Source organism: Muntiacus reevesi, chromosome 7 (assembly GCF_963930625.1).
Source record: "Muntiacus reevesi chromosome 7, mMunRee1.1, whole genome shotgun sequence".
NCBI lineage: Eukaryota > Metazoa > Chordata > Mammalia > Artiodactyla > Cervidae > Muntiacus > Muntiacus reevesi.
This window is the reverse complement of record NC_089255.1, coordinates 53806362-53827889: the sequence shown is the minus strand read 5'-3', so window position 1 is coordinate 53827889 and position 21528 is coordinate 53806362. Positions and strand designations below refer to the sequence as shown.

Sequence of the window (21528 nt, the reverse complement as noted above, 5' to 3'; positions counted from 1 at the left end):
GGAGCCCCCAAAAATAAAGTCTAACACTGTTTACACTGTTTCCCCATCTATTTCCACAGTATTTTTAACTAATGATAAAATATAGCATGTCAAAACTTGTGGATTATAGCTAAAACTGGAAATAGAGGAAAATTTATGGCTCTAATTCTATAAAAAGAAAGGAAAAACTAAAATCAGTGATATAAGTTATCAGAAGAAATATTTAAAATCAAGGCAAAATAGAAAAAATATCAACATGACCTGGGATAAAAATAAAGTAGAAAATTTTATGTGCTTGGTCCTGTCTGACCCTTTGCAACCCCATGGACTGAAGCCTGTCAGACTGCTCTGTCCATTGAATTTTCCAGGCAAGAATACTTGAGTGAGTTGCCATTTCCTACTCCAAGGGATCTTTCTAACCCAGGGATCAAACCTACATCTCTCCTGTCTTCTGCTTTGGCAAGCAGATTCTTTACCACTGTGCCGCCTGGGGTTAAAACGCCAAGTGTGTTTTTGAGAAGATGATAAAAATCCAAGAAGCCTTAACAAGGGCAATGCAAAAAAAAATATGTCACAAATTACCATTGTCAGGAAAAGTTATCACAAAAGATCCTGCAAAGATAAAAAATTATTAAGAAGAGCATTTATGGTAGGCCATTTAAAAGTTAGACAAAATGTATAAATTCCTTTAAAACTAAAACCAAACTAGCATAACAAAAAATATAAAATCTGAATGGGTCTGTAAGTATTTTAAAATTTGAATCCTTAATTAAAGCTCATGTCACAATTAAAACTCCAGGCCCAGATGGCTGCAAATGGAATTCTTCCAAATGTTTAAGAAAGAATATCACCAATGTAACACAAACTGTTCCAGAAAAGGCAGGAATACTTCTCAAACTATTTTTAAGGTCAGCATATCCTCACTACTAAAACTCATTGAGAACACAGCAAGCAAGAATAATTATAGGCCAATTTCTCTCTGAACATAGTTAAAAAAATAAATGAAATATTAGCCAATATAAAAAATCTAATATAAACATGACAAAGGGGAATTTATTCCTGGGATATGAGATTAAACATTTTAAAAGAAATGAACACAATTCACCACATTTAAATTATGAAGGATTAAATTCCTACAATCACTAAACTTATAGTAATAATTAGATAAAATAGAACATTAATTGCAAATCAAGGACACTCTCTTAATCTAATAAAAGAAACCCCCTACATTTAAACAAACTATAAAAACATACTTATGGATAAAATTTTGAAAACTTCCCCATGAGATCAAGAATGAACAATTTTACACACACACACACACGCACGCACGCACGCACGCACGCACACAGGACTTCCCAGGTGGTGCAGTGGTGAAGAATCCACCTGCCAGTGCAGGAGACACAAGAGACATGGTTCAATCCCTGGGTCGGGAGGATCCCTGGAGGAGGAAAAGGCTACCCACTCCAGTATTCTTTCCTGGAAAATTCCATGGACAAAGGAGCCTGGCAGGCTACAGTTCATGGAGTTGCAAAGTGTCAGACATGACTGAACACACACACACACGTATATATATACCTGAATCACTTTACTGTACAGTAGAAATTAATACAACATTGTAAATCAACTATACTTCTACACAATGAAATTTTTAATAAAGAACAAAACTGATAACTGATAACATCACTTTTATTTAACATTGTGTTAGAAGTCTGAGGCAGTACAGTAAGACAAATGTCTAACGATTGTGAGAGCATATAATTATGCTGTCAATATGTTTTTATGACATAATTATGCATCTAGAAAATTCAAAAGAAACTATGGAAAACTAATAGAATCTAAAATGTGAATGTAGTAAGTTCATTGAATTTCTATATGATAGCCACAAGTAGAAAATTACATATACACAATACCACTTAAATGACATTAAAACAATGATAAAGACTTGTGATGAAAGATGTGCATGCCCTCTGTTCAGGCAACTATAAGATATTACTGAGAGATACTTAAGATGTAGTCAATAACAATATACAATATTCCTTACAAGATGAATTATTGTAAAGATGATAGTTCTCCCTTCATTGATTTAATACAATCCCATAAGGAGTGCGGCAGCTCTTTCTGTGCAGATTGACAAGTTTGTTCAAAAAAGTGTAGTACATAGAAATACAAAGGGCCAAGACTAGCCACAGCAACCTCGAAGAAGAAATAAAAAACTTGGAGAACTGCACTATCAGTTGTGAAGACATATTCAAAAGCTAGTTATTAATTGTATAGTGTTGTGTGTACGAAATAGATGAATGAAATAAAGTAGTCTGAAGATAAATCTACCTGTTGCTGTTAATTTATTTGCATCAAAGATGCCAACTCAAAGTAGTGGGGGTAAGGATGATCTTCTAAATAAATGGTGCTAGACAGCTATACATCCATTGTACTTCCATATGGAAAAAAGAACTTTGAAACTTAGACCATTCACAAAACCCAACTGCAGGTTGATTGCAGATCATTAAAATTTAAAGGTGAGCCTGCAGGATCAGTTACAGGAGAGGAGTTGTGGTAGATGAAAGCCAGATGGCAAAGCCCTGAGAGATAAGAGAATGACACATCAGGGCACACAGCATACAAGATCTGCATTTTACAGGATTTTTAATTGTAAAGAGAATCATAGAGTGGGAATTGGGAACTAATCATGAAACTGCATGAGAAGGGTCAAGAGAAAGGAAGGGATTAATGTAAAAGGGAAAATTAGATAGATACATATTGACTACCCTGCACAGCATGCAGGATCTTAGACTCCCAATCGGGGATCGAACCCATGACCCCTGCAATGGTAGCTCAGAGTCCTAACCACTGGACTGCCAGGGAATTCCAAGAAGGGGATATATTTAATAAGTGACGATAAAGGTCTTCAAGGTAGCAGAACTAGAAAAAGAGAATGAAAAGAGGTTTTTGGTCCTGAATTACTCTCAGATAAGAAAAGAGCAATACTGCATTTACTGTTAATTATGTGTGAATGACATCTTTTATTGTCATAATATTTATTTTTTTCAGGTGGTTTGAACCTTTTGTCATGCAGTGGCTAGATGAAAATGAAGACGTGTCAATGGAGTTCCTACATGGAGCCCTGGGAAGAGACAAAAAAGATGGAGTGAGTTTAAATGACTTTCAGATTACTTATTTTTTGAGATTCATTCACACTGCTCACTTTTAAGCTAATGGGAATTATTAGGTTTATTGCTATTAATTAACATTTACTTTAATTCCCTAATTACCAAAATATAATTAAAACACAATTTTATAAGGCTAAGACCCCTAGGGAATTGCTTTAAAAAGAAATCAATCACCCCTTTGCCCCAAGATTCTTTACTCCTTGAATTGGCCTGAATCTACAAGTTCAGTAGGCTTATACAAAGCTTCCCCATTGCTCTGGACCCTTTCCAGGATTCCAATATTAGGGATAGACACCCTCCCAATCCCTCTAGAGTAAATCAAATGTCTCAAGCCACAATCAGCTTGCTAAACCATCCTAATGCCTGTGGGGAATGAGAAATTGAAAAAAAACCACTCCCCCAATTCAATTAATAGTAACCTACCTCATGATACTAGTTTTACTACACTTTTCAGAAAAGGAGATGAGTGATTTTAAAATGAACAAGCATTTTCTCACTGGGAAATGAAAGCACATGATATAGGAGATTGACTTGTTTTGAGAAATAATGAAGATTCTTTCCACAGTCCATCTAATATGCTTTGGGAATGGTTTCCTCTTCTCTCTTCTCAGTTCCAACAGACATCTGATCATGCGCTTTTCTCTTGCTCCGTGGTTGATGTCTTTGCTCAGCTTAATCAGAGCTTTGAGATTATTAAGAAACTGGAATGCCCCAATCCAGAAGCATTATCTCACTTAATGAGAAGATTTGCAAAGGTAAGTTAAATGGAATGAATCCTTTCTTCGCTGGGACAATGTGTGTGTGTGTGTTAGTCACTCAGGTCATGTCCAATTCTTTGTGACCCCATGGACTGTAACCTACCAGGCTCCTCTGTCCATGGAAGTCTCCTGGCAAGAGTACTGGAGTGGGTTGCCATTCCCTTCTCCAGGGCATCATCCCGAACCAGGGATCGAACCCAGGTCTTCTGCATTGCAGGTGGATTCTTTACCACTGAACCACCAGGGACTATGGCGTGTTATTATTTTCCTGCACAGAATCTGAAAAATGCTGTTTTTTTATAGCATTAGTCTTGTCTGACCACTACCCCAATTCAATTTTCTAATCCCAGCAATAAAAAGACTGTTTCAAGTTTGTCATCTGACTGTCTTTTTGCTCTTTTTCTTAAATATAGATTTATCATCTTAAAAAATCAAGTTGCTATTCACATGAATGACTCAGTCATTTGTAATTGATGAGACTACTATGGGTGGCCCAATTAATTTATATTTCAGCTTTGTAGCAGAAAATAAATCTTAGAATTTCATATTCAAATGGGAAGTGGTTTTTTTTTTAGCAGTAATACACTGTAGTACAAAATATGTTGAACTTGGAGTAATAAAAATTGAGTTCTAATTTCAAATCAGTCAATAACTGTCGTGTGAGCAGTTCCCTTGATTTTTATGAAGAGGCTTTTGTTAGTTGATTTTGAGCAACCAGATTTCTCTTAAGACCTCTTCCTCCTCTTATTGTCTAAGAAGGCTTATAAAGTACTTACTACTTTGCAAAAGTTTCAAAATATAAGAACTAAAAGATGCTGTCTCTGTCCTTCAGATCTCAAAGACAGACAGACAGACAGACAGATAGATAGATAATCAAGATCACTTGACATGAGCTAATTGGAAGGTGGCATAAAGAGGGATATTCATGAAGAGGGACAATTCAATTTCAAAAACAGTGGAATCTACAATAAATTGAGCAGAAGGAAAACTAATGAGAACTAAAATAGACAAAGTTTCCCTGGGAAAAGAGGGCTCATTCAACCTAAAAAGGTAATGTTAGAAAATTATCGTAAACCATGGGAATAGCAGGAACAAACAGATAGGAAAAGCTGAACTGGCATGTGAAGAACGGGGGGAAACAAGCTGGCAAAAAAGAAAAAACAAAAAACAAACAAAAACGTTCTAGGAGAGGCAAAAGTTGGGTGAGTGAAGTTGTGTCCAGGTGTCCATATCTTGAAAAGCTCTGCTTTCCAGGTTGAGAAGTTTAGATTTAATCTTCTGAACTATTTAAGAGGTAGTAAATGTCTGGAGATTGTGAATCAGAGTTTTTGAATACAGAGATTTTCAATATCAGAGATTTTGAATACAACAAATGTAAGGATGGAAGGCAAGGACCTACCCAATCTTATGCTTGATGGCCCTGTGGGTGGATAACAGTGGATGTCTTGGCTGTTTATTTGACAAGGGCTTACTCACCACCTCATTTGCACACTTTACCAGCCACTTTCAGAGATGCAGTCATGAAGAAGAACAATCTCTGACTTTAGAAAACGTATCGTGAGATGGCCAAATCTGTAGAGAGCTATGAAAAAGTCAAATGCTATAATCCGGGTATCTCAGAGGTTGAAAAAGGTCGTGTGTGTGTGTGTGTGTGTGTGTGTGTGTGTGTGTGTGTGTAATTTTAAAAAATAAAGAAAGTCCAAAACTCAGTTAAATTGTTTACAATATTTAAGATGTATTAATTTGCCAGGGTTGCCTTAAATAAAATACCACAGAATGGTGATGCAAACAGTAGAAATTAATTATCTCCCAGTTCTGGAAACTAATTCAAGATCAGAGTGTCATAATGTTTGCTTTCTTCTGAGGCCACTCTCTTGACTCTAGCAATTGACCACCTTAGTGTGTCTGGACACAGTCCCCCCTTTGTGTACATGCACCCCTTGCATTTCTGTGTGCACTCAGTTGCTCAGTCCTGTCTGACTCTTTGTGACCCCATGGAGTGAGTTACCATTTGTTTCTATGTTTGTCTAAATTTTCTCTTCTTAGAAAGACACCAGTCATATTGGATTAGAGCTCACATTATTGGCCTTATTTTAACTAACTGACTTCTTGAAAGATCCTTTCTCCAAATACATTCATATACTGAGATACTGGGGACACAATTCAGTCTATAAAAGATGTTCATATTTACCACGCCACTGCTTTTAAACACAGATACAAACACAAAGGGAGATTACTTCATTTGTATTATCACAAAACGTCTAAGTTTGAGATCCTTTGTGAATGAATGCAAGGCATGAGTCACACCCTGTCATTGGCTCTGGTTCTTAGAGAAGTGTAAGTCTTGTTCACTGACAAATGGATTAGGAAAGGGCTTCAGCATCTTTATTAACTGTAGTAGGACAGTTAATTTATGCTGAGGTAACTAGTAAACCAAGAAAGTGTATGGTTTAACACAACCAAGACTGACTTCCTGCTCACCAAACTTCAGACTTTGGTAAAAATAAATGAATAAATAAACAAAGCCAGGTATACTAGTCGAAGTGGTAAGGACAGATTTTAATCAGTAGTAAACTACTGCAATGGGGGAGAGTCCAGACAGAAACAGACTGTTTCGATTTGTCCAGCCATCACTGGGTGTTTCAGAGGCAGAATGCAGGAACAGGGAGAGCACAAGTAGGGGCCCAAAGAGGAGGAGAGGGGCTTGATCCACGGGAAGCCCACCTAGTTTGCTAACTGGTACTTACTGAAGTTAGGCCCCTACCCTTCCAGAGAGGCTGGGAGACAGGACCCTATCTTCAGGTGTTGACTAGAATAAATGGTAAATCTTTTGGCAGCCTTGGGTTTTTTCAGGCAGGCACTTTAAGGGATGTGGGATCATCCAAGAGGTGTGTCTTTGAACTCTTAGAAATTTTGCTACTGTTTTGTTCAAGTCTTGATAAGCCAAGGTTAAGGCCCAGTTGAGAAGGGGACTCAGGGGAGCCTGGGCATAGCTTGCTCAATGGAGAATCTTTGTCGTCTTCCACTATTCTGTGACTCAGGACTTCTAGCTTGAGAGGTCCCACTAGAGAAAGAGCATAAGATCTATAGAGGGCTGTGGAACTACAGTTGGAATGTTAGGCTCGTGTCGTAAATAGTCTTAAAGAGCAGGGAAAGTGGCTGAATTTCTTTAGTAAAAAATGAGGAGCCCATGAAGGTTTTTAGGCAGACAAACAGCTGTCAGCCTAAAATGTTTTAAAATATTTGTCTGCCATGAAATACTTTGAACCCCAGTTTTTATATCTGCTAACTAGGAAGACTAAGGTAACCTCCCACTTTTAGAGATAATAGTTAAAAATCATTTATTGCAACTTTCTTGAGCAGCTGATTCTAATTTCCCACTATGGGGAAATCTGCAGTGAATTCTGCAGGAGAATTATTCTAAAAAATTCTCGAAGTCTTTTCTTGACTAGCAGCTGTGTTTTGGATGAGTGCCAAGAAAAGAATGAAATAGGGTCATTAGGGACAGTGTTTTTAAAAGTATGTCACATGCTATTTCTGAAACTCTATAGTAGAAGCAGGATCAGATAAGAATCGCACATATTACAAAAGTAGAATTCACAGAGTAGTCAGGTTATGTAAGATGGGGACAAGGAAGCCCAGAGTGTAAGGGCTGTCTGAAGCAAGAGGAAAAGAATAGGCTGCATGTGTCACTGAGGAAAGGTGAGTTTTTATTGGCACAGTAAAATAATTTCAGTGAAATAAAGGTACTTTTAACCCATGGACATTCAATACTAACCAGTTGCTATCATAGGGAGATGAATTATCATAAGGAACGAAAAACATTTTCGAGGAAAATAGAAATTTGCAACCTTCATGGAAAAATAAACTTTTATTAACATGATTATTTTAAAAAATGGGACTTTGTGGTTAATCTAATTAGCTGTTTCACAGGAACCGCAGACTACTGAAGTTTGTTTTATTTCATCAGCTGTGATCATTGGTCTTGAAAACCATATCCTTCTTAGGACTGTGATCCTTGTATCAAGAGATACTGAAATCCTATTATCTTTCTGGGACATAGACTGATTTAAACCATCCCCTGGAGGAAAGACACATTAATGATGTCTTCAGACATTTAAGAGGAGTTAGCACAGTGAACTGGATCTTAAAAACATGATTTGTTTTCACTAAAGCATATAAAAGACTGAATCAGGTGCCAAGCAAATCCTTTAAATTCCATAGCAGGTACATTCAGGAGCTGTGATGAGTGGGAAAATGGACACATGGTTGGAGAATATTCCTATGGCTGTCTTACTGCTCTTGACAAGTATGGGTACTTCAGTTTAAAGAACAGTGAAGTAATATTTTCAGTACTACTTAAAAACAAGTCAACAAATGTTAGGGGACTCCTAGCTAAGAGTTGTCAATATTATGGTGAATGAGACACACATATTCCTTGTGATCTGGGAACCTAATCCTAATTGTAAAAATAATAATAATTCATTGAGCACCACTATGTGCTAATCACTTTACATGTATTGTCTCACTTATTCTTTACAACCACCTCAAGAGATACATACAATTATTTTTCCTAATTTTAATATGACAAAACAAGCTCAGAAGGTTTAAACAATGCAAAGACTAGAAATGATATGAATGGAACACTTTCATCCACCAATCTATATTACCTTCACATTTCAGTGTTATCAGAAATCAGTTAGTAAGTTGAAGAACAAATTCTCACCATTCGTGTTTTTCCTTTAAGCCAAACCTAGGCTTCCCTAGGGAATTCTGTCTTATGTTGGATACGTTAAAATACAATGTGTGAAGCACTGAAGTGGCATCACTAGAGCCATTTAACAAAAACGAATACTGCAGTCTTCTTGTCCTCTCTGTTGCTCTAATACTGTAAAGCTCCATGCATAAAATGTGACTGCAGAGATGAATTTGGTCCAGGGTTCTTGTCTTCCTGATTCTAAGAGTATACTCCTAGATGTCCCTCCCAGTAGTACTGACAAGATATTTAGTCTACTTCTACAACCCACTCCACTATTCTTGCCTGGGAAATCCCAGAGACAGAGGAGCCTTGTGGGCTACAGTTGATGGGGTCACAAAGCGTCGGACATGACTTAGTGAGTAAACAATAACAAACCCCAGAATTGCTGACTCAGTAGACCTGGGACTGGACCAGTGAATTTTTTTTAATTGATTTAATTTTTTTGACTTCACTAGGTCTTTGTTGCTTTGCAAGGCTTTCTCTCTGGTTGTGGTGAGCAGGGGCTACTCTTGGCTGCGGCGGCTTCTCATCTTGTGGAGCACAGGCTCTAGGGTACACAGCTTCAGTGGTTGTGGCACATGGTCTTAGTCCTTGGCTGAATGTGGAATCTTCCCAGACCAGGGATGGAATGCACGTTCCCCACATTGTCGGGTGGACGCCTATCCCCTGCACCACCAGGGAAGTCCTGGATCAAGGAATTTATTTATTTGTTTCCAACAAGTTCCTAGGTAATGCTTATGATGATGTTGGAAAAATGTTTGAGATAGATATGTCTTAACTAACTACAGTAGACCCTTGAACAACATGGGTTTGAACTTTGGGAGTCCAGTTTTTAAATAGTAAATACTACCGTACTATATGATGTGTGGTTAGTTGAATCCAGGGATATGGATGAACTGTGAATACAGATCGCTCAGACAGTAAATGATCCACTGCACTGCAGGAGAGCCAGGTTCGATCCCTGGGTTGAGAAGATCCCTTGGAGAAGGGAATGACTTTCCATCCAGTATTCTTGCCTGGAGAATTAGACAGAGGAGCCTGGCAGGTTATAGTCCATGGGGCGTCAAGGAGTTGGACGTGACTGAGCAACTAACACTTTTGCTGTAAGCTACAAGTCAGTTTTTCACTGTGCAGAAAGTTGGTGTCCCTAACCCTCTGGTTGTTCAAGGTTCAGCTGTATTCACTAGTATTAATTAGGAAATATCTGATAGTGATTTTTCTTTGTTGAATAAATTAGAGTGACACTGAAGTTGCCCCTGAAATGTACATGAACACATTTAGGTGTACTTTGTATGCTCACAAATAAATGGATACTGTCATAGCCAGTGTACCGACAATTCTATGAGCACAAGGCCTTAAACTACATTGTACATGACAAAGCCCTTTTCCTTAAATGCAACCTATCCTGACTTGCAAACCTCTGGCATTTGTAAGTTATTAGATGTGAGATCCTAGGATCAGTTGCCTCCCAGCTGGAATTCAAGGGAATTACTTCATAATTCCTATGAAGCAGAGGCAAGAATTAGACCATGTGGACACACTGAGAGTAATCCAAAATGGCCGTCTGGATTCCCTTGCCCAAACTAAATCTTGAACACATTATAGTCTGAGATGCAGTAAGCTCCTAAAGGCAGGCTTCTGTTGGTTTTTAATTTTGCAGTATAGTGAGTTGATTCCTGCAGTTGACGTTGTCATAAGAACCTGTAAACTGAGAGTAGTGTTCATATGTATGAGTAAATCAGCACTCATTAGGTAAGTCCCAAAGTACTTTTCAACATGAAGTCTAAAATAAAATTTGAACAGATGCATTTAGAAAATACTTTAGTCTGATCCACCACCTGTTTTCCTAGATTTGTTAGTCTACTTCTTGATAAGATGTTATATTTTTAGAAGCCAACTTTTCTATTTTAATTGATGCATGTTTTCACTTTTGGTGGCTCAGTTGGTAAAGAATCTGCCTGAAGTGCTCTCCAGCACTGGGTTCTATCCCTGGGTTGGGAAGATGCCTTGAAGAAGGGAATGGCAATCCACTCTAGTATTTTTGCCTGGAGAATTCTAAGGACAGCAGACCCTGGCAGGCTACTGTCCATTGGGTCGCAAAGAATTGGACATGACTGAGCAACAATGCTTTCTTTTCTTTCCACGAGTATTGGTTTTCTTTCTGCTTGTTAGCCCTAATTTCAGGTTTCAGGTTTTCATTGTGATGTTTAAAGTCTATAAGATGAGTTCATAGTCACGTTCTGTGATTTCAGGTCTACAAATTCTACATCTCTCCTTCAGCTTAACTCCTTGGACTATCACCCCAAGTTGATTTTGAGTCACAAAGAAAATTCAGAAGAATGTGTTGTACATAAAAAAGCTTTTGTGTCTTTGCTTTTCTATGAAGAGATGACCTCTATTTACTGCTCTTTTTGCTTTCTCTCTTCTAAGAAAATCATGTCCACTTTGGACTTAAAATAACTCAAACTCTGTAAGTAATAGCAGTAGCCTGGAAACACATCAATATCTGTTTAAGTAATTAAAACAAAATGCAACTAATGAAATTTGTTCATTTTCCCTTTTTTTGCCTAGTTAATGGAAGCAGAGGGAATCCTTAGGCTCAGTAAGAGTTATTCAATAGAGAAGGAAAATGTGGAATTAGGATTAAAAAGGCCAAGGACAGGAAGATTAGGCAGTATTTTTAGCAAATATTGCATCAATAAATAGCTTACTATATTAATGGTAAATTAATAGATACTGTGATGCAACAAAAGCTGAAATTTTGGTCTTAAGAGGTGTTCTTTGTTATTAGTAAGGCTCTGTATCATTGAAAATATTCATTGCTAAGTGACACATATGGATATGTTCTGACCCCACTCATAATTCAGGAATACCGTAGAAGGTTTAAAAAAGAACCACCACAAGGAATTTTGTCATGGTAGAGTTGTGTGTGTGTATGTGGTGTGTTGGGGTGAAGGGGAGATGGCAACTAGAAATCATGCCAGATAATGAAAGCATAAAGTGTCAATTTTTCAGAAAGAGAAAAAAGTCATTGGGGGCATTAGGTAATAAGTATCCACGCATAGAGGAGTACCACCAAGCAGTATACCTCCTGAGTTAAGTTAGAAATAAATCATTTTGTGATGGAGCTGGTTGTATTAAAATAGAATGGATGTGTGTGGACTATCTTCCAAATGTACTCAGAAACATTACAAATTGTCATGTAAATATAAGTTTGAAATCCTTCTTTTGGCAAAGGTGTAGATTTAGTCACTACTATGGCCCTTGTTCATGGGATCGTAGAGTCAGACACGACTGAGCGACTGAACGGAACTGAACTAATGGCCCTTGTTTGGCTTCCCAGGTCAGTGGTTGAAAGAATCTGCCTGCTGCTGCAGGAGACTCCAGTTCCATCCCTGGGTTGGGAAGATCCCCTGGAGAAGGAAATGGCAACCCACTCCAGTATTCTTGCCTGGGAAATCCCATGGACAAAGCAGCCTGGTTGACTGCAGTCCATGAGATCACAGAGAGAAAGAAATGACTGAGCAACTGAGCACACATGTGACCCTTTTCATCTGAAAAAGTCTTTTGAAGTTTTCTGATTAACATAACCTGGATTGTGTGAGTTTGTGGGGATAGATACATATGTAGATATATATGTACATATAAAGTTTTACTTACCTGAATAAATGTCTCAATTTTTTTTCCTAGACCATCAATAAAGTACTACTTCAGTATGCTGCAATTGTATCAAGTGATTTCAGTTCATACTGTGATAAGGAAAATGTGGTAAGAAAAAATGTTTCTATTCTCAAATAGTCCTCAATTGAGAACTGATATAAGTAAGCAAGAGAACCTGTTTTCTTTCTGTTTTCATATAGATGATAAAAATAGATATCTCAGGAGACTGTTAGAAAGCTTTCTAGTAGTCCTGAACTGGTATAAAATAGAATTCAGAGGAAGGTTGAGAGCATCTCAATGCCAGTCAGCTTGTGATTTTCCATGACGATGAGTAAGACTCATAAAAACAGTTGAAAACCCACATCACTATAAACACTGGAGCTGGGACCTAGGGGTTAAAAAGTTCAATGTTCACACCAAATAATGTAGTTTTGGCATCAATACCAAAATTAGTATAATTTATTCTTCTAGTTTTCAAATAAATTGAAAAGAATAGTTAAAGTAAGGAGTGATACTGACCTATACTCTGAATTATTAACTTACTCTCTTATTTTTTGGATGATTGACAAATGTTGATAACATCTAACCCAGTATTACAGATTAATGAAAGGAATAAAGAGAAGTGAGATAAACCAAAAGTAATTTGGAATATAATCAGTGTTATTTTATGGTGGAAGGTAAAATCTTTCTATTCACTATAATAATTTTAGGAGAAATATGTTGGTAACATTATAAGAATTTTTTAAAACACTTAAAATATTTTAAAAGTCAGTACTAGATTTTTCAAGATAAAAATCAGGGGTTATTTTCCTCTGTCAAAAAATCAGTTCCTACTATCCAGCAAATCTTAAAGAGAATTCTTGCTGAAAACTCATTGACCTCTTGCTGACAGCTTATTAAGATAAGTCAGCCCTAATGGTTCTTGAGGGTACCGGAAGATTCTTCTTTCCCTTAAGTGAAAATGCTGCCAGAAATTTTATTGAAATGCCTGGATGTGTCAGCAGCGATTTCTAATTGCCATTGATTACAAATATTCTAATAGACAAGATAGAGTATTTATTTATTGAAAGCATCTAGTTATGATTAAATTTATAATACAACTGAAAAGTAACATGTTGAAAATCAAAACAGTGCCAGATAATTTCAGAAAAGATTCTGACTTCTTTGGTATCAAAAATTGAAGACTTTGAAAGATAGCTATGAATTATCCAGGCCAATTCCTGTCATTCAGAAAGGAAAAATAGCTTTAAAAAGCCCCTGTAGACTTCTATTTTATGTTTTGACATTTATAGTTTATTTTTTAATATGAAAAATATAAATCAACATTATATCATCCTCTGTATTTTTCTTTATATTCTATACTTTTCAAAATGAAATTTTTATAAAGAAAGAAAATCATTGAAATACTATAGCACACAAGCTTACTTTTCTTTCCTTAATGCTTTTCTTTCCTAATTACTGATGTCTTGACCAGTCTTAGACTCTCATTTAAATGCCAAGTGTTATTTTAGCTTTTCCGCAAAAGGATATCAGTCAGCTACTTAGTTTAAGCTTTCAGCTAAGAAAGATTGAAAAAGTGCTTTTGCACATTTGTGTGTGTAAGTGTCACTGTTGTTACAGATATAAATTTTTAAATATCTTTAAATATCAAGAACATTGAAAGTTAATTTTTGTTTTCTCTCTATACTTATGACAATATTCCCATTTTATCTGCAAATAGCACTAGAAACTTTTAAAGAGAGACGCCTAAGAGATGACCGCGATATTTGCTTTCCCAGGGGCTCAGAATTAAAGATGACAGTTAAACAAAATATCTGTGGCAGAATAATTTTTTTTTCCTTCTGTGACATTTTAAATTTGGAGTGGGTCACAAGTTTTTAATCCATTCTTCCGCATTCCACATTATAACAAAGCAATGTTATCTAAATCAGAATTATTGATTTATTTTAAAAATCTTTTTCAATTCAGAGACATAATTTGGTGGAATCTTAAAAAATACAACCAACTAGTGAAATCAGGTTAATGTTCCCTTTACTGTGGGTTATTTTAGTTGTTTATTTGTTGTTCATTTACTCGAGAAGTAAGTAAAGCTGTTCCCTGATTGAGGTAGAGTTGTGTAATTCAATTCTCAGTAGTGATTTGATAAACTGATTCAATAAAATTGAAATTTGAACATGTCAAGGTCAGCAGAACCTTAATCAAAGAGGAATGTCTCATATTTATTTTTATCTCCCTCTGGATAACTGCATCTCTTTTTTTATATGTAGCCTTACTCAGGTCAATAACAATCTATGCCAAGTGAGTCCAATTGTCTTTGTTCATTTTGCTTCTTAGTAGCTCTTTTCCATTGGAAATTATTTCATTAAGATGGCCTGGAGTTGGTTTAATGTGTAAAACTAGAACTAAAGCCCTATTATGTGTGTCAAAAAAAGAGATAAGTTTGAATGCTAATATCAAATAATCAGAGTCTACCCAGATAACTTAGAACCATGGAAAGCAGGATGATACAACCTTTACCCATAGTCTTCCTGCTTCTTATTAAAAGCTGTGCTCTTCCTTAGTTCTTTCCCCTCTGCAATGAAAAAAGAAAAAAAAAAAAAAAACAATGACCCCGTCCCCTAGTGGATAAAGCTCTTTTGGTTCAGTTTGTTGACACTGGGTCAAAAATCTGAAATCCTGAAAATCTGATCATATATGCTACAGATAGGACTAGACTTGGATCCAGAGACTCTCAACTGGCAATCCAAATCAATTTATAGAATACTATGATTCAGCTTACTGAACAGACTCTATAGGAGATAAATCTGTGTTATAAAAATAAAATATTTAAGTGCCTGAAATTAAGATTATAGAAGTTCTACATTGTTTTTGTAAATTCAAGTTAGGATGTGGTCACTTTAAGAGTCGATTAGAAAGCGTTTCAAAGGTGTGTAATGTGGTTGAAACAATGATAAAAATCTTTCCACTGATGAGCACTAACACCTCTCTGATGTCCTGGAAGTCCTTTGCAGGTTTCTCTCTGATTCGTTATTGGCTCATTTCCCAGCACCTTGGAAGGCATATCCATTTTCCTTTCTTTGACTCGTTTCTTCCCCTGATATGCTGGTTCTTCAGAATCAGCATGTAGCAAATGTTAAGTTATTCCATAACTATGCTGAATTCTATTATAAATTAATTTCAACCATTCTGAGGACACATCTAACCCTTTCACAAAGCTTTACATCTTTATGTTATTGTTATATCTCTGCCTCCTTGAAAAGAAGTCAAGGAACATTTTTAAAGCATGCATTATGTGTGAGGCTCTATGCAGCACTCTGGAAGAGAAAGCAGAAAAAGACACAGCGGTGCATACAGTGCTTTTAAGGTCAGCTGGCAAGACAGTCAAAAGCAACTCAGTTGTGAAGTTAAATAAAACAAATGTCAAGTGAGTGACAAAAGGATACAGTCTGGGAAAATGAAGGCCCTAACCTGAATGATGGATGTGACTCAAATAGGAGAAGAGGTTCAAGCGAAAGGCCCACAAGCTAAGCCAAGCCACCAAGCCTGGAAAGCACAGGCGTTCGGTGGGGAAGAAGCCTCTTAGAGCTGCGAGTTCATCATAATATAGGAGAGGGAGATGAGAAGGAAAACATGGCTTGGAGCTGTATAACTAAGGGCCTTGAATACCACAGTGTGGACTTTAGTGACAGTAAGAATTTATTAAAGGTTTTTGAAAGGGCTGTTTTTGTTTGTTCGTTTGTTTTCATTTTTGAAACTTAGATGATGTTTTAGCTTTTGAAACAATGAAACAACAGGATAGTTTAAACTAGTTTGTTTTTCTTAAAGTAAATCTTTAAAAAAAAATCTGAATTTGGTTAATTTTGAAGTATAAAATGCTACATTGCTAAGAGTAAATCAATTCTAGTAATAAGTCTCCAATGGTTTACTAAGTACAGTATTAAATTCCATTGCCCACAGTGGCTATATATTCCCTCTTCTATGATTAACTGTTTAAAAAGTATAATCTTAAAGTGGCATAATTGTTCTATTTGCCAAATAGGATTTCAGTGATAGCTGTAGATTATTACATTGAAGGCCAACCCATTCAGTAATTTAATGAATTTCTTGTTTTGTTTGTTTTATTTAAAGCCCTGTATACTGATGAACAATATTCAACAATTGCGGGTTCAGCTGGAAAAAATGTTTGAATCCATGGGAGGAAAAGAGGTAAGTATATTTGTATGCCTACAGTTGCTAAATATCTCCTTAGAGATCATTAGCAGCATATATTTCTTTGCTACAGAAAGTGACATAATCAAGTTTTTACATGGGTTCACTACAGAACAGGAAATGCTAACAATCTAAAATACTATTAACAGCTAAAGTGATCATTATCCACAACAGAATAATTCAGTAAATACATCAAAAGTGTGACTAGGAGAAGGAAGCTGGGTCAATAACTTTTTGTAGTGTGTGTGTGTGTGTGTATATATATTTAGTCATATATGCACAATTAAATATATTTATGTATATGCTAATAATCTGTAAAGTTCCACCAGTGCAGATGGCCTTTACTTTTCTGGTCAATGTCAACTTAATACTGATTTTCTTCTGCAGTGTGCTTTGCAGCACTAGTGGTTTTTGATGTATCGCTGGTTTATTTTTCACATCTCAAAAATCTCTGCCAAAACTGTGTTGTGTATTGTGTCTGTAATGTGTTGTGTCTTTGTCTAACATCTCTGACCTGCAATTCCATGAGCAGAAGAAGGAAGGAGAAAGATTCTTTTATGAGGTTTGTGATAGTAAGCATCTTATCCTTTACCTGGCTGTTTCCCCTCCAAATCCAAAGACCATTGCACTTCCTACTTGTTCTCATTTGCTTGTTTGGATCAGGCAGACCGTGAAATATTAGCTGAGCTGCCGCAGTCTTATATTTCACAAACCAACATGAACATCTGGGGGCTTGAGGACTAGAGACGGTGCCGCAGCTGTCACTCTCCCACCACCTACTCTGTAAATCAATCCCGAGGGCGGCTAGGTTGAGGGGATATTTTTGTTTACAGTTTTATTTACATGGTTCCTAATTATTGTGGTAAGTGCGTGAGATGTATGTAAAGCTAGGTTTGATTTCAAAGTCAAGGTCTCATTCATTTCTAAGTTGATAAGGCTGAAGATGCTTTTTTTGTTTTGTTTTAAATTGGAGTAGAGTTGCTTTTTGATGTTGTTTTAGCTTGTGCTATCCAGCAAAGTGATCAGCTATACCTATACATATATAACCTCTTTTATGGAATTCTTTCCCGTTTAGGTCACCACAGAGCACTGAGTGAAGTTATATTGTAGGCTCTCATTAGTTATCTATTTTATACAGATTATCAATAGAGTGTATATGTCCATCCCAATCTCCCAATTTATTCAACTGCCCCCACTTCACACAGGACGTTTGTTTTAATCCCATAAAGACATGTATACATTTTCACCCCAATGTCTTTTTCATTATTCTCGAGCCTCAGTCTTTAGAGAAATGAACTATTTAGCATTCTATAAATAAGAAGCGCCAGGATACATGGATGAAGGTACAAAACTTCAAAAATGAACTTTTCTGAGCTGTGCCGCCACTGCTGTCTCAGTCTAGTTTATATAAAATAAGGCTTCATTCCCCAAAGTGTGGTAATGGTTTTTGCCTGGTTTGAGGACATCAATCTCATTTTTAAAATTCTTTTGCTGAATCAGGTGAGCACTTGAGGCTCATAGCTGGAGATTCCCTTTTCAATTTAGTGATGTTTTATATTCAGACTTTAAGTCCACTTACTGTTTTGAAAAGTAGTGAAGAAAATACTGGGGTTTTTTTTTTTGTGGGAAATTCTCTCTCACTTTAGTGAATTTTAAAGACCACAAATCATTTGAGGATAGAGTTATATTTGAAATGCCACATTTCCAGAAATTTCTCCTAATACTGCTACTATAGCATTACTATTTTGTGGTTGAACTCTGTGAGAGATATACTGCTGAGCTGAATGTTAACCAGACAAATTATGCCTGTATTTAAAGGAAACTGTGTGGGCCAAGCCACCTGCTAACCAAAAAAGCTGCGGGGCAGTTTGTTCACCAACCAAAATTGACTGCTTGTTTCAGATAAAATTGCCCATTTGAAATGTACAGGTTTTCGTGTGATAAATTGATTGCAGATCTGTGACTATATCACAGAACTGTATTGGAGAAAATGATGGAAGATGAGCTGAGCTGGGTGCCTTCTCCCTTTATAACTCTTGCAATGCCAATTGTTAAACTCCTTATGCAAAATTTCAAGCGAAAATCAATTAAACAAATTAAATGAATGTCTAGCTCCTAAAAATGGGATTTGTTAGAGGGACAGCATTGACCCTAGCTCCTTTCTTTTCCTAATTTAAATATTTTTTCTCCCTTCCCTCCCTCTCTTTACCCTCTTTCTGTGTTCTTCTGTCTCCCTTTCTATGAAGTTTCTTTTCTGTTTTTCTTTTCTATTTTCATCTTGTGCTGCCAAGAAAAATCTTTAGGCAGGCCATGCCAGCTTTGTGTATGGGTTGAGGAAATGTGAGGAAGAAGCTTGACTTGAACCCAAGTCTGAGAGTAACAGGCAGCCTCCCAGAGAGAAAGTATCTATCTTAATACAGAATGATGTTAGAGTTGCTGATTGCTACAGTGAGCCTCCAGAACCTCAAAATACTAGAGTCCTTTCATTCTAGTTTTCTATATGGCAGTATTTAAATAGTTCCTTAACTTGAGTCTTTCATTAAGATGAAAAAGGATTTTATTGAGAAAAACAAATTTGCCTTTTGATACTCAAAGTAGACACAGCACTTAATATAGGCATGTTTGGTGGCCTTTAATGAGAAGACAGTGTGTTTGTACTATTGCCAATTCCCAGTTGTTTCCTCACAGTGGGACTGGTTATAAAACCTCGACTGTTTGCTAAGGAAAACTTTCTCAACTAGATTTTATCCTTCTTCTAAGAGTTTCTTGTTACTCTGTGCCCCACCGTCTGTACTAGGCTGTGCACTTCTTGCTACAGAAAACTAATTAGCAAATGATTGCTTGTGCGTTTTGCTCAAAATAGTTTTTGATGCCATGTGTCCTTTAGTTGGCTTCTGACAATAGCGTGGCTGGCCTCTTGGACCACCTGTAAAGTGCCGGCCACTTGCAGGCCTGCTTGCATGACGCTGTAGCTCTCTGTCGCTTTGACCCAACCACTGTTGGGGCAGTTACTCTTTCTTTGCAGGGTCAATCTCTTTTCCCCCTGGAAAAAGAAAGAGTGTTTAAAACTTCTTCTTCTTTTTTTTTTTTTTTAATTCACTCTCTGCGTGGAGTCCAAGATGGAAACATTGCCTAATGCTGTGACAGTCTTGGGGGTCATGCTGTTGACACTAACTCCAAATACAGCCACTTGAGCAGTCCTACAGTAGCCTGTGGGTCCTGTAAGCACATTTTTTTCCAATGCCCTATTTAGAAAAAAGAATCAAAGCAAAAGAGTAACTACTAAATTTCTGCTCTTATAGTCTCTTATAATCTGCATACAAATTAAGAGAGCATGCTTTGGCTTGATGACTCTCTGATTACTCTAGAAAATAGGAATTTTAAAAATTCACATAAACTATGAAGCAAACATATCCTTTAGGAATGAGGCCCAGAGTTTTTTTTTTTTAAGTGCATCCCAGGTGATCTTTTATGTTCATACAGTTTTATGAATCACTATAGTAAAACAGATAAAATAACCAAACTGTGGTAGGGACTGATTTGAGCTAGAAGTTAAATCATTTACACCACAGCTCCCATATGGTATTAATTGTCCCTATGTAACACTAACAGCAAAACAATCATCAGAATGCCAGGTAATAATTTTCATGTAGCCACTAACAATTGTTTTATCTTTCTGGGGCTTTCTTTCTATAATAGTTCAAATAGCTCAAAAATAAAACAGATATATTTTTGTATATATCATTTTAATAGCTTAATTTTGTCATGAGTATAACTCAGCATATATCAATTGCAAATAAATACTTAGTCCTATATTCAATTTTTCATAAAAACATATTGCTAACAGTCTACAGAAGGGACTTAGTTGTAGTTGCTTGATCTGCAGTCTAATTTGCACAAGTACATGAAAAAGAAAATCAGATAATCCCAAATTTAATTTCTTTCCAGAAAGTTATGAGATATTGGTTATTAACTTGCATTTTGGTAATTGGTTTAGAAGAATTATGACCATGCTGTGTAAGCAGAGGGTGCATTACTCCTTCACAATATTGCGATGATAAAATAATATTGAATAGTAGAATCTATAATTATTCATAGGCCTGCTATCCTATTAACTATACTTCAAATTCTAGAAGTTAGCCATTATTAATACATTTAGGAGAAATGGAGGGCAGGTATTTACTTAGCTAAATTCTCCCATTCTGCTGACCACAGAGCAGACCAAGTAGGTGTTACAGCAATGTTATTTTTATTGATATGTCTTGGAAGGATTAAATCTCTTGACTCATCTTACCTTGTTAAACTTTCCTGAACAGGGCTTGGAATCAGGGACATAATCCACCTATCCTAAAAATGTACATATTTTAATGAGCAATTTAATTATCTTTTGCTGCAGAGATGCAAACTATATTGCTCTTCATTTTTTAATGATGAATTCAATGTGTCAGTTAAAAACTGAATCTGACTGTCTAAAAGTAAACACATGTAGGTGATTGAAATTCATTGTAAAACTTACTAGTCATTCAGATGCAGCCTTCAGCTAAGCAACCTCTGATCAGAGAGGATAGAAATTGACTTCTGTTCTATTTCAATTAGCAAAGTTCTTTCATACTTTCTGGGCTACAGGGGTTGAAGACCACTGCTTTAAGAGAAATAATACTTCGTGCCAGTAGTTTTTGAACATTAGCAGGTATGAGAACTGCCCAGAGAGCTAATTATAACACACATTGCTGAATTCCATCCTAGACTATTCAACTCAGTAGTTCTGGAGTTGGGCCTCATGACTTATATTTCTAACAGATTCCCATGTGATGCTGATGGTACTGGTTAGGAGACCACATTTTAAGAATTAATGCTCTTTGCTTTTAGGATAGCTACTAGATACTTAGGAAGTGGCTCAGAATACCCTTATGCCTGACTCCTAACTCAGCTACTTAAAATATTTTGAGTTTTGAGAACACATTGGACTCAGTGTATTCGAACAGATCTTGATACA

At 36.5% G+C, this 21528-nt stretch overlaps 1 protein-coding gene across 2 annotated transcripts in view; it reads left to right on the top strand.

Moving 5' to 3' along the window:
• Positions 1–21528, top strand: part of UNC13C (unc-13 homolog C) — a 621734-nt gene that overhangs the window by 497431 nt on the left and 102775 nt on the right. For both annotated transcript variants that reach the window (XM_065940669.1, XM_065940670.1), the window contains 4 exons: positions 3028–3124; positions 3758–3901; positions 12354–12431; positions 16452–16529. In XM_065940669.1, the coding sequence (XP_065796741.1) occupies positions 3028–3124; positions 3758–3901; positions 12354–12431; positions 16452–16529 (397 nt within the window). The remainder of the gene's footprint in view (positions 1–3027; positions 3125–3757; positions 3902–12353; positions 12432–16451; positions 16530–21528) is intronic.